The 12,704-nt window shown below is 39.5% G+C and overlaps 1 protein-coding gene across 2 annotated transcripts in view; it reads right to left on the bottom strand.

Moving 5' to 3' along the window:
* Window positions 1-262: 262 nt before the first annotated feature.
* EVA1C (eva-1 homolog C) overlaps window positions 263-12,704 on the bottom strand; it is a 98,132-nt gene continuing 85,690 nt past the window's right edge. For both annotated transcript variants that reach the window (XM_036745617.1, XM_036745616.1), the window contains one exon: window positions 263-815. In XM_036745617.1, coding sequence (XP_036601512.1) covers window positions 442-815 — 374 coding nt within the window. In that variant the 3' untranslated portion in view covers window positions 263-441. The remainder of the gene's footprint in view (window positions 816-12,704) is intronic.

Below are 12,704 nucleotides of genomic sequence, written 5' to 3'. Positions count from 1 at the left end.
CCTGCTAGGATTATGGAAAGGACAGTAACTTGATGTTCTGTTAAAAGAAGTACATGAGTTAAAATGGAATTAGATGAAAGAGAAGGATAAAATCTAATGCTGGCAAACACCTTATCTAAGTTCCTATTTACTGTCCTGGTTTCTTCATTGTTTTTTTTTTAAGGTGTAAGGATGTTTCAGGAGCTTCAGTGTTTAAGTAAGCACAATTAAGGAATACTTTCCCCCTTATCCTTTATTCTGGAAGGTGCTTCATGGTACCAAATAATTAAAATCATTCCTTTTATTATATTTTTTTCCCATTTTCACTAATATTAGGTGTTGTTGCAAATTTGCCTTCACAGAAGGTACAAGCGACAAAAACCTTAAGGAGGATTTGGAAATCTCAGCCTGGTGATCCTCCCTCCACCCCCATCCACATACTTCTCGGTCCATATTCGGCTTTCAATAATACTGATCCATGTTTCTCGGAGAAGAGGTATCCAAACCACTGTTCATCCATATCTCCTGAATGATCTGGTCTCTGCGCTCTATCCTTTCTGCCATCTCGGCAGCTTCTGTAGAACTATAAACTGGATAAGAAGTCCGGAAAAATCCCGTCCTGTCATCTGGAAAGTCTGAGTCTGAAGAATCTTCCACTTCCTCATCCTCGCTGTCCTCCTCTGCCTTGTCCATTTCTGGCACTAAGAGTTTCTTCCTCTGGTTGAGTTTCTGGAAGTCTTTGGAGCATGACACTCTGATCACCACAGCAAAGAGCGTGATGATTAAACCGATGCAAACACTGGACACAAACAGCAGAGCAGCTCTTTCGGAGTGAGCTGAGGAAAGAAACATGAAGAAAAAAAGGAGATCTTGGTCATTCAGAAAAAAAATGATGTGAAGCAACAGCATCCATGACTTCAATCTTTAAAACACATAGCTGCATATCTGTTTAAGTAACCCTAGTCTAAACTTCTGACTTTAGAGATGAAAAAACAGAGGTCCATAGAGGTAAGGGGAATTGTTCTGCGTCACACACTTAGCTCGAGGAGTCCTGAGACTATAATCTTCATTTTTTTACCACTAGATCTTACTTTCTAGGAAATGGTATTATAGAAGAATAACAAAGAACTCTGATTCTGTTTATTGTGTACCTCCTGAGAGAGTGAGTTGATGGTTTAAACACACACACACACACACACACACACACAGCACAACAAATAAAAAATATTTGAGAATTGGTAAATTTCTTATTCTTGGAAGTCATCTAAGTGATGTAAACTAAACTTACCAAAGTCTAAAACTGTGACATTCAATTCTTTATCGTCAAAGTTTTTATCATCCTTTTATTAGACTGAAATATGTTTATTACTGCCGTGGTCGCCTCTAATGTTGTAATGTTGTTGTGTAGTCAATTAGTCACGTTCGACTCTTCATGACCCCATTTGAGGTTTTCAATGGCAAAGATACTGAAGTGGTTTGCGATTTCCTCCTCCAGCTCATTTTACAGATGAGGAATGGAGGCAAACGAGGTTAACTGACTTGCCCAGGGTCACACAGCTAGTAAGTGTCGGAGGCGGGATTTGAACTCAGGTCCTCCTGACTCCAGGGTTGGCACTCTATCCACCTACCTGCCCATCGCCTCTAAAAGCAAAATCTAATCCCTGTCACTAAGGCAGTGTGATAACCACTCCAAGCTAATTCCCCCAACTCACAAAGTTGTCTCTCTAGTAGGGCAACTGCGACCTTAGGATGTAGGGTACCCTTGTGGGTGGCTAACCTTCTACCACTGTGAGAAGTTGATGAGCCCACACTAAGGCACTTCCCTTCAAAAATCAGCCAATAGACACAATTAGCTTTTAGAAAAGCTATCTACTCAAATATCAAAGTAAGAAAAGTAGTTATAAAGCAGTTTCCCCTAAATCCTGGGATGCATTCTCCCACACACAGAATCCACATGGGAAAGAGTGAGAACAAATTTAAATACAGCGGCAGCAAGGCAGACATGCAGGGAATTCCTGTGGGCAAGGCAACTCACAACCTAGGAACAGCAGGATCTTGATATCCTTTCTTTCTCTGGGGATTCCTCATGAAGTTCATTGTGAAGGGGGTGCACTGACACTGGTGAGAGCCACGTTGCTCCACTGCTAGGCTGGGGTCGCTCTTCACAAAGCACAGAATCTTTGTTGGATGATGGGGCTAGCTGGGCTTGTGGCACTGGGGCTGGATGGGTCAACATGCTGCTGGGCAAAGTCAAGCAGGTCACTTAGCTGCTGAGCTGGCACCTCATTCAGCTTGGCCAATGCCAGGATGGGAAAGGAAGATTGCTCTGCCATCAGGCAGCTGAGACCAGGCAATTTCTTCTTCTGTTTGAATGCCAGATTAGCTCTGGCAGGCCTAAACTTATTAGGCAAATGATACCAGAGGAGTCTGGGTCATAAAGCTGATGCACTATCTTGCTTGAGTTCCTATCAAATAAATCAATTGTCTGAGGCTCAGGAGGCGTCAATTGCTACCAGACTAGGCAGGGCAGATTTCTTTGCTGCTGTTGGGTCTTCACAGCATGCAGTATCTCTGCTGGTTGGGTTGTTTCACTGTATCCCTTATTGTGGGCCTTTAATGGGCAGCTATAGTCTCTGCCATCTACTGTGATATCCACTGTGAGCTAATTCCTTCAACTCACAAGGCTGTACCTCCATGGGCTGATGAGCCCACCTAGGGGCACTTCCCCCTTAAAAACCAGTCAGTATATACAGTTAGCTTTTAGAAAGTCCACAGCATGGGACAGAAATAGCTCCAAGCTAGGGATCTTGCAAAGAGAAGATTACATCTACAATGGATTACCAGGACCCTGAAATAGATGCCAAAGATTGAGGGAGATGGTAAAGAGTAGCAACAATGTATTCAAATCAATGGTGCTGAGGGTAGAAGAGAGGGAACTGGCCAAAGTACAAAATATAATCCAAGAACTGGGGATGAAAGCATGTATAAACTAAAAACAAACAAACAAACAAAAACACTGAACAAAATGAAGAAATACTATTGCTTAAGAAAGATCAATAGGTCAGAAGAAAGTAATGACACAAGAATTATAAGTGGAGTCTTAGAATAAAAAATTTCTTGGCCACAGGAACTACAAGAGCGGTTGGAAGAAATGAAGCAAAAATAATAAAATGAAATTTGAGTTCAAGAGGGAAAAATGGAAGGAGAATAAATAGTATAGAATGGAAGATGGCAAACTGTACACAAGTAGTGAACTTCCTAAAAAAAAGATTGAAGAAAGCAGGACTCAATGATTCCATGAGATACCTACAATACCTAGAACAAGATAATGTGACGAAAAAAATAGTAGAAAATATAAGGTATTTACTATCAAAATAACCAATCTGGGAAAAAAGGTCAAGATAAGTTAAGAATCATCATATTCTCTGAAAACTATGACTAAATAAAACTCTGGCTACCATAATTTTGAAAAATCATGTAAGAAAACTGCCTACATCTATCAAAACAACAGAAAAGTGAAAAACGAAAGACTTCACTGGTCACTTCTTCAAAGAAAACCTTTCTAAAAATACCCAAGAATGTCATAGCCAAAATCTAGGGGTTCCAAGTCATAGAAAACATACTATGAACAGCCAAAAAGGAGTTTCAAAATGCACAAGACTTGGCAGCTACTACTATAATGGAAAGAAAATCCAAGAACATGATATTCTAAAAGGCAAGATAAAGATTTAGAAAAAATAATAATATGCCTTGAAAAAGTAAGTATAATCCCTACAAGGAGAAAAATGTATCATTAATACAAGATAACTTTCAAGCACTGATGATGAAAGACCATAGCTGAATAAAAATGCTGAAAAGCAACTGAAGGACTCAAGAGATACCTAGGAAGGTAATAATATTTGAGTAATTAAAAAGGGGCTAAACTACGATGAAGTGTTTATATTCTAATTGTGGGAGAGAAGACAAGTGTTCCTGAAGAATGTTAATGTTTTCAAGGGGCACAGAACTATTTAAATAAGAAAAAAAATAGAGCCTCATTATGGCAATGTTCTTTTTTGTTTGTTTTAAGAGAGGAAATAAAAGGGAGAGAAAAAGGAACATGGTAGGGAAGAACTGAAAAAAGTAGGTATACATATGTGGAAGAAAAGGTAAAGGAATGAGCATCACACAAAGTTCACTCTTACCTGAACCAAACAAAAGAGATTTGAACAAAAGAAATTCCCTACTTACATATGTGCACGTACGCATACATTACACACACACACACACACACACACCGCAGTCTGGTGTAAAAAAATTAACCCAGCAGACAGACAGGTAACAAGGAGATAAGAGAGGAAGTGGCTTAAGAGAATCTAGAATAAAGTAAGGAATAGCCACAAGCAAAAGTAATGTCAGCTTCTGAGGGCTGATCATAAAGGTTGATTAAAGGGAAAGAAAACAGAGTAAGATCCAGGCATCTCTGTCTGGGCTTGGTGAAGAGAGAAGGGATAATAGTATAGGAAAAGATGACTTCAATTATAGCTGACTATTGTTTATCAGATTCCTTCTTTTTCTCCATTCTCTTTTTCTTTGTAAAGAGGGGAGCAGGAGGAAAAGAAGAAAAAGTATAAGGAGAAAAAGTACATGTAGCTAAATACGTTATTAACAATGATAGTAGTGAATGTGAATGGGATAGACCTACTAATAAAATATAAAAGTGTAGTAGAATAGATTAGAAAGTAGAATCTAACAATATGTTGTTTACAAGAAATATACATGTAATACCAATATTCCCACAGAATTAAAATGAGGGGTGGGAGTAGAGGCATCAATCATGATCACAGAAAAAGCAATTGCAAAAATGGATATCATTAAAAGAGATAGTCAAAAAAACTTCATTATTTATGAAACATTCAACAAATGAACTGGAAATAAGGAAAATTATCAGAAAACATTTTGCCCCATCATGGAGCAAAATAACTTAAATGAAGTGGATAAATATTTACAAAACTATAAACTATCCAGATTAAAAGAATTTTGTCAAACATTCAAAGACTATGATAAGAAATGACAAAAGGGACAGATTCAAAGAGTTATGAGAGGTCTTATATGCACTGATGCAGAGCAAATAATCAGGAGAATAACAAGGGGAACAATTTATAGTGACTATAACATTTCAAAGGAAAATAACTGAAAGACTTAAGGAATATATATATATATATATATATATATATATATATATATACATATATATATTTAAAATAGAAGTTGGCCACTGATCATCTATAAGTCATTTACCTGACATCCTCAACTCCAAGAGAAAATGGACAATGCTGGGGATGCCTCCTAGAATGACAGGCTACCTAATTCACATCTGAAACAACTGTTTCTGGGGCCAGCAAAGTGAATATTCTTAAAATACTTTGTTCTTGTCTTCCTGAAGTAATTTCCACATACTGAACATTTTTCAATATTTCTTCTCCATACCAGTATGTATTTTTTTAATTTATTTATTTAATATATTTAGTTTTCAGCATTGATTTTCACAAGAGTTTGAATTACAAATTTTCTCCCCATTTCTACCCTCCCCCCCACTCCAAGATGGCATATATTCTGGTTGCCCTTTTCCCCAGTCAGCCCTCCCTTCTGTCACCCCACTCCCCTCCCATCCCCTTTTCCCTTCCTTTCTTGTAGGGCAAGATAAATTTCTATGCCCCATTGCCTGTGTATCTTATTTTCTAGTTGCATGCAAAAACTTTTTTTTTTTGTTTTTGAACATCTGTTTTTAAAACTTTGAGTTCCAAATTCTCTCTCCTCTTCCCTTCCCACCCACCCTCCCTAAGAAGTCAAGCAATTCAACATAGGCCACATGTGTATCATTATGTATAACCCTTCCACAATACTCATGTTGTGAAAGACTCACTGTATTTTACTCCTTCCCAACCCATCCCCCTTTATTGAATTTTCTCCCTTGATCCTGTCCCCTTTCAAAAGTGTTTGTTTTTGATTACCTCCACCCCCATCTGTCCTCCCCTCCATCATCCCCCCTTTTTTTATCTTCTTCACTCTTCTTTCCTGTGGGGTAAGATACTCAATTGAGTATGTATAGTATTCCCTCCTCAGGCCAAATCTGATGAGAGTTCCAAGAACCCCCAACCCGGACTGGACTTAGATCTTCAGAATTCCTCCCACCAGGTAGGCCTGGGGCCGGAAGCAACTGCAGTTGTACTTCTGTAGCTCTCCCACCTCCGCTGCCCCCAGGGCAGTAGCCTAACCCCGAACTCCTTCTACTCCCGCAGCTCTTCCCATTAACCTTCTCTGTTGTCTTTGGTGTTTGTGGGTTGAGAAGTCTGGTAACTGCTGCAGCTCACTGATTCAGGGCGCTAGGGCACACTCCACCTGGCTCCTGGTCTGGTTGGTCCGCGCCTCTCACGCTGGGCTCTACTCTGCTCTGTTCCACTCTGCTTCCAGCTCCGTGCGGGATAGACCTCACCCAGAGACCATCCAGGCTGTCCTGGGCTGGAGCCCTGCTTCCCTCTGCTCTTTTGTGGGTTCTGCAGTTCTAGAATTGGTTCAGAGCCATTTTTTATAGGTTTTTGGAGGGACTCGGTGGGGAGCTCATGCTAGTCCCTGCTTTCCAGCCGCCATCTTCCAGAATGTATTTTTTTTTAAATTTTGGGGCTATAAGGAAGGCACTCTTTATGTGGTAAGAATACACTTATTGGTTAATAATGTTGAATGAATGACTTAAAATTCATGAGCAATATTGTCTGGTTTTCTACCACTTGTGTGGCTTTCAGACCATTGGAGAAATTAGGCAGGAACATTAAGTATAGGAGCCTCCCTGAAGAAGAGTGAATTGTGTAGAATTTTTCCCTGATAGGTCATGGAAGCCAAAACTTATAGGCACTTGGGTGCAAACTAGCATTCAGATCTCTACAGTATGACAAAAGGAAAGTCAACTCTACCAATGAAATCAATTACCCATACATTTATTTATACTTATATTTGGCTTTGCAATATGTTATCAAACTTCTGCTTTAGGAACTGACTCACATGACCAATAAGATGAAGGATTAGACATTTTCTCCAATACTCACTTCTTGACTCCCTCCAAAATAAGGATTACCAAAACAAAAACAAACCCACCAAGAACCTTAATGAGGCCCCACATCCCTCCAACACCTGTAAAAAATAACTCTAAACAAATTCTAGAGCTATAGGACCCACAAAATAACAGAGGGAAACAAGTCTCCAGTTGAAGACAGCCTGGATGGTTGCTGGGAAGGGTCTGTCACACTATGTTGGGAACAGAGTGCAGCCCAACGTGGGTTGCGCCAGGACAGACCAGGCCAGAGTAGACTGAGTGGAGTAGCCCTCAGGGCTCTGAATCACTGAGCTGTGGCAGTTACCAGACTTTTCAACCCACAAATGCCAAGGACAATTGAGCAAGTCAGTGGGAAAACTGCTGGATCTGGGTGAGGGAAGTACATGGTCCAGCTGTAGCCCTGGGGTGGCAGAGATGGCTGCAGGGAGCAGCAGCTGCAATAGCAACAGAAACAGCAGCAGTGGTGGCGGCTGCTGCTGGCCCCTTCCAGCCCCAGGCCCACGCAGTGAAGGGAATCAAGCAGCTGATCAAAATGGGAGTGCAGAGATTGCTTTGCTGGCACTGAGGTAAGGTTCTTGTGCTTTGCCCTGCTTGAATCTGGGTTGAGGTCCTGCTTGGCAGTTCTTGGGGGAGGAGGAGTGCTTGTGTGGCAGAGCTTTGTGGTGGCTGTGGAGAGGGAGTCCTCCTGGTGGTTAAACAGCAAAAAGGAGTGCCTGCACTCACAGACCAGAGCACAGGCCAGGAGAGGAGCAACATACCACCTTAGAATAGAAGTAGCTCTGAAAACAGCAGCGCAAAACCCCTGAAGCTTGGGACAAAGCACTCTCCACTCTGGAAGCAGTCATACTCTGACAAAAAGCTCTAAAGTCAAGTAATTGGCTGGGAAAATGAGCAAGCAATGTAAAAGGACTCAAACCATAGAATCTTTCTTTGGTGACAAAGAAGATCAAAACATACAGCCAGCAGAAGTTAACAAAGCCGAAGAACCTACATCAAAAGCCTCCAAGAAAAATATGAACTGGTCTCAGGCCATGGAAGAGCTCAAAAAGGATTTGGAAAATCCAGTAAGAGACATAGAGGAAAAATTGGGAAGAGAAATGAGACTGATGCAAGAAAGTCATGAAAAACAAGTCAACAACTTACTAAAGGAGATCCAAAAAATACTGAAGAAATTAACACTTTTAAAAGTAGACCAACCCAAATGGCAAAAGAGATCGAAAAAGCCAATGAGGAGAAGAATGCCTTAAAAGACAGAATTAGCCAAAAGGGAAAGGAGGTCCAAAAGACCACTGAAGAAAATATTGCCTTAGAAATTAGAATGGAGCAAGTGGAAGCTAATGACTTTAGGAGAAATCAAGATATTATAAAATAGAACCAAAAGAATGAAAAAATGGAAGACAATGTGAAATATCTCATTGAAAAAAAACACTGACCTGGAGAATAGATCCAGGAGAGATAATTTAAAAATTATTAGACTACCTGAAAGCCATGATCAAAAAAGAGCCTAGACATCATCTTTCAAGAAATTATCAAGGAAAACTGCCCTGATATTCTTGAACCAGAAGGTAAAATAGAAATTGAAAGAATCCACAGATTGCCTCCTGAAAAAGATCCCAAAAAGGAAACTCCTAGGAATAGGAGTTCCCAAATTCCACAGTTCCCAGGTCAAGGAGAAAATATTGCAAGCAGCCAGAAAGAAACAATTTGAGTATTGTGGAAACACAATCAGGACAATACAAGATCTAGCAGCTTCTATATTAAGGGATGGAAGGGCTTGGACTATGATATTCTGGAGGTTAATGGAGCTAGGATTAAAACCAAGAATCACCTACCCAGCAAAACTGAGCATGATGCTCCAAGGCAAAATATGGATTTTCAATAAAATAGAGGACTTTCAAGCTTTCTCAGTGAAAAGATCAGAGCTGAACAGAAAATTTGATTTTCAAACACAAGAATCAAGAGAAGCATGAAAAGGTAAACAAGAAAGAGAAATCACAAGGGACTTAACTAAAGTTGAACTGCTTTGTTTACATTCCTACATGGAAAGATGATGTGTGTAATTCATGGCACCTTTCTCAGTATTAGGGTAGTTGAAGGGAACATACATACATATACACACACACACACACATATACATACATATATATATATATATATATATACGTATATATATATATATATATATATATATATATATATACATAGACAGAGAGCACAGGGTAAGTTGAATATGAAAGGATGATATCTAAAAAAATAAAATTAAATTGAGGGATGAGAGAGGAATCCATTGGAAGAAGAAAAAAGGCAGAGATAGAATGGAGTAAATTAGCTCACATAAAAGTGGCAAGGAAAAGCAGTTATAATGGAAGGGAAGAGGGGGCAAGTTAAAGGGAATGAGTGAATCTTGCTCTCATCGTATTTGACTTAAGGAGGGAGTAACATACATACTCAATCGGGTATCTTACCCTAGAGGAAAGCAGGGGGGAAGGGGACAAGGGGGGATGATAGAAGGGAGGGCAGATTGGAGGAGGAGGTAGTCAAAAGGAAACACTTTTGAAAAGGGACAGGGTCAAGGGAGAAAAGTGAATAAAGGGGGACAAGATAGGATGGAAGGAAATATAGTTAGTCTTTCACAACATGACTATTATGGAAGTGTTTTGCATAGCGATACATGTATAACCTATATTGAATTGCTTGCCTTCTCAAGGAGGGTGGGTGGGGAGGGGAGAAGGGAGAGAATTTGAAACTCAAAGTTCTAAAAACAAATGTTTAAAAATTGTTTTTACATGCAACTAGGAAATAAAGATATGCAGGCAATGGGTACAGAAATCTATCTTGCCCTACAAGAAAGTAAGGGGAAAGGGGATGGGGGGCGGGGAGTGGGGTGATAGAAGGGAGGGCAGTTTGGAGAAAGGGGCAATCAGAATTTATGTCATGCTACGGTGGGGGGGAGGGTAGAAATGGGGAGAACCTTTGTAACTCAAAATCTTGTGGAAAACAATGTTGAAAACTAAAAATATTAAGTAAAAAAATGAACAAATAAAAAGAACCCTAGTGAGGTAACAACCCAATGAATTAGTAGCAGATACGACTAAGCCTTAAATAGAAGTATGCTAGTAAGTGTTTAATAACCAGCTTGGGGGAGGAGAGGAAGGAAATGCACCCATAACAGATGTTTAATCTGCATTATTAACCTTTTCTCCATCACTTCCTTAAGGGTAGACAATCAATAAAACAATAAATCAACCCCAGATTTATAACGTCTGTGGATTTCTATGGTGTAGATGTACACGCTGAAAATTTAACAATCAGCTATTAGAAGCCGGTACAAACTGGGTCCAATACATCCCTGCTATGGAGCTTAAAACAACATCATCACAAGAGAGGGACCATTGAGAGATTTCTTTCTAAAAGTATAAGAGAAACAAGGTTGAAAGTGGAACTTTAATGGAAGTACTGAAGGGGAAGGAACAAGCCTGAAACACTGTGGATTAACACATAACACCCGCATATAGGGGAACTGCTGTTTTCTTGTGGGACTAAATTGAAGAATGGGAGGATAAATAAAAGCAGGGAGAGGAGGAAGAAGAGAGGGTAATGTGGGGTGTATGTTAATCAAGTCAATGGTAAACAAATGAAGGGAAAATAACGCTTATAGTTCTCTCAAGAAGACTGGCTATGGGAGAACGGCTGAGATGGCAAAGGGAGGTATTGAAGCAGGGAAATAAAGGGGAAAATCTCAATTCAAAGGAAGGAGGAGGTCCCACTGAAGAATGCTCCCACGGAGTGGGAGAAAAATATTCTATAATGGAAGAAGGGAATCTTACAATGGGTGTAATCTACAGAGATTTTGGTGCTCAGAAAGACCATTATGTTTATAAGAGTGTTATGCCCCCATGGACAGTGTCCTATTTCAGGAGGAGGGGAAAGAGAACTCCTGAGGGGCAAGTGACATCCAGAAGAGTGGGAGGGCACGGACCCAGAGAAGGGAAATCATCATGAACTGCAGTCAGGGACATAGGAAAATTCCTTCTTTGCAGGAATATTCTTATTACTCTCTAACTCTTCCAGAAATTGCTGTCTTTAAGAATGAGGCAAAAAAAGTTAAAGAGGCTAAGAGGCTAAGATCTACAAAATAATAACATAGAAACTATTTAAAAGAGGGAGCTTAATAACATGAAAAACACAGAAACTAAAGAAGAAACAAATAAACATGAAGATCTTGAATCAAAGAATAAGAAACTAGAATAAATAGAGAAGAAAATTAATAAAAAGAATGAGGGAAAGAAGTTTTTTTTAGAAAAAGATGAAGAAAATTTAAAAAAAATTTGACAAAAGTTGAAGGGGAGGAGAGAGAAGAAGGGGGTTTTACCTTATGGTTTAACTGAGAGGAAAAAAAAGAAAGGAAGACTTAGATAACTAGATAAAAAGAAGAAAGAAAAAAAGGAATTAATGTTAAGCAAAAACTAGAGAAAGGGGTGACAAATAGGAGGGGGGAGTAGAACTTTGAGGGTAAGGGGAACATTCTGTGAGAACAGGATTGCCTTTAAGTAAATTAAACAAACAAAAAAAAATAGACAGTATTCTCTTCACAGAGGAAGACGAACAACAAACACTTCCTGCCTCCCAAAAAATCCCAATTCAAGAATTTGTATTTGAGAATGGATATGTCTAATACCCAAGGAATTAACTTTATAAAAAATAACAGTCACAGTATAAAGAAGCATTGAGGAAAAAGCTCGATAATATCCTCACCCGAACCCAATCAATTAAAGCTGGCAGACCCCACTAGAGACAGAAAACATGGTTTCTTTTATGGTTTCAAGGCACTAGAAGTGTTCTAACTGTCCTTCCTCAAACCCACCAAAGGAAAAGGGTTTACTATTCATATTTAGGGTTCCCTGCAGCCTGTATGCAAGGTAAATAGAAAGGGCCAATTGTCTAAAATAAAAAGCAAGTAATGAAGTCGAATAGGTGTTGTCCGAATATGAATAAAAGGTTTTCTGAAGATAAGCTACCATAAAGGGAATAACTGAGAGGTTTTCTTCATTGCTTTTTAATTCATCTACTGAATTTGCTAGTGAACTTCCCTTTCAAATCTTCTTCCTTTACCTTATTTCTACTGACAAGCTTCAGGGTTTTCTATAAAACTCTGATCTAAAATTATATCTAGGAATAAAAATGTGTTTACTGACCAAATGTCAATTCAAACTCGAGATCTCGAGAATGCTGCTCTGCACTCAGCAGGAAAAGATCTTGAAAGTTGATTTAAATAGCCCAAGGAGATAGTTTACTAAACATTTTTCTCTATCTTTCTAGCCATACTACATTGTTCCAGGGAACAACAGTTTTGATTAAAGGTCACTGGATGGAACAGATGCCTCTTACATGGGGCTGGTGGCTCCTCTATTTCCCGGATAGCTGCACTGCCTTTTAGGCTGGGCAGGTAATGGCTGTCTTGACTCATCCCGTTCATCCGGTTTATCTTCACCCTCAAGTCTTCTCTGCTCATTCTCATTTTTTTTCATGGCTCCGTCCTTTTGTCTTCTTCCTCTGTCCTTTCTCATTGTACACATGAGAGCCAGCTGCCCAAACCTCAAAGTTCTTCCCAAGAACTAGCCCTGAATTTGCCACA

The sequence above is a fragment of the Trichosurus vulpecula genome, chromosome 2 (assembly GCF_011100635.1).
Source record: "Trichosurus vulpecula isolate mTriVul1 chromosome 2, mTriVul1.pri, whole genome shotgun sequence".
NCBI classification, from domain to species: Eukaryota; Metazoa; Chordata; class Mammalia; order Diprotodontia; family Phalangeridae; genus Trichosurus; species Trichosurus vulpecula.
This window is presented reverse-complemented; position numbering and strand designations above follow the sequence as displayed.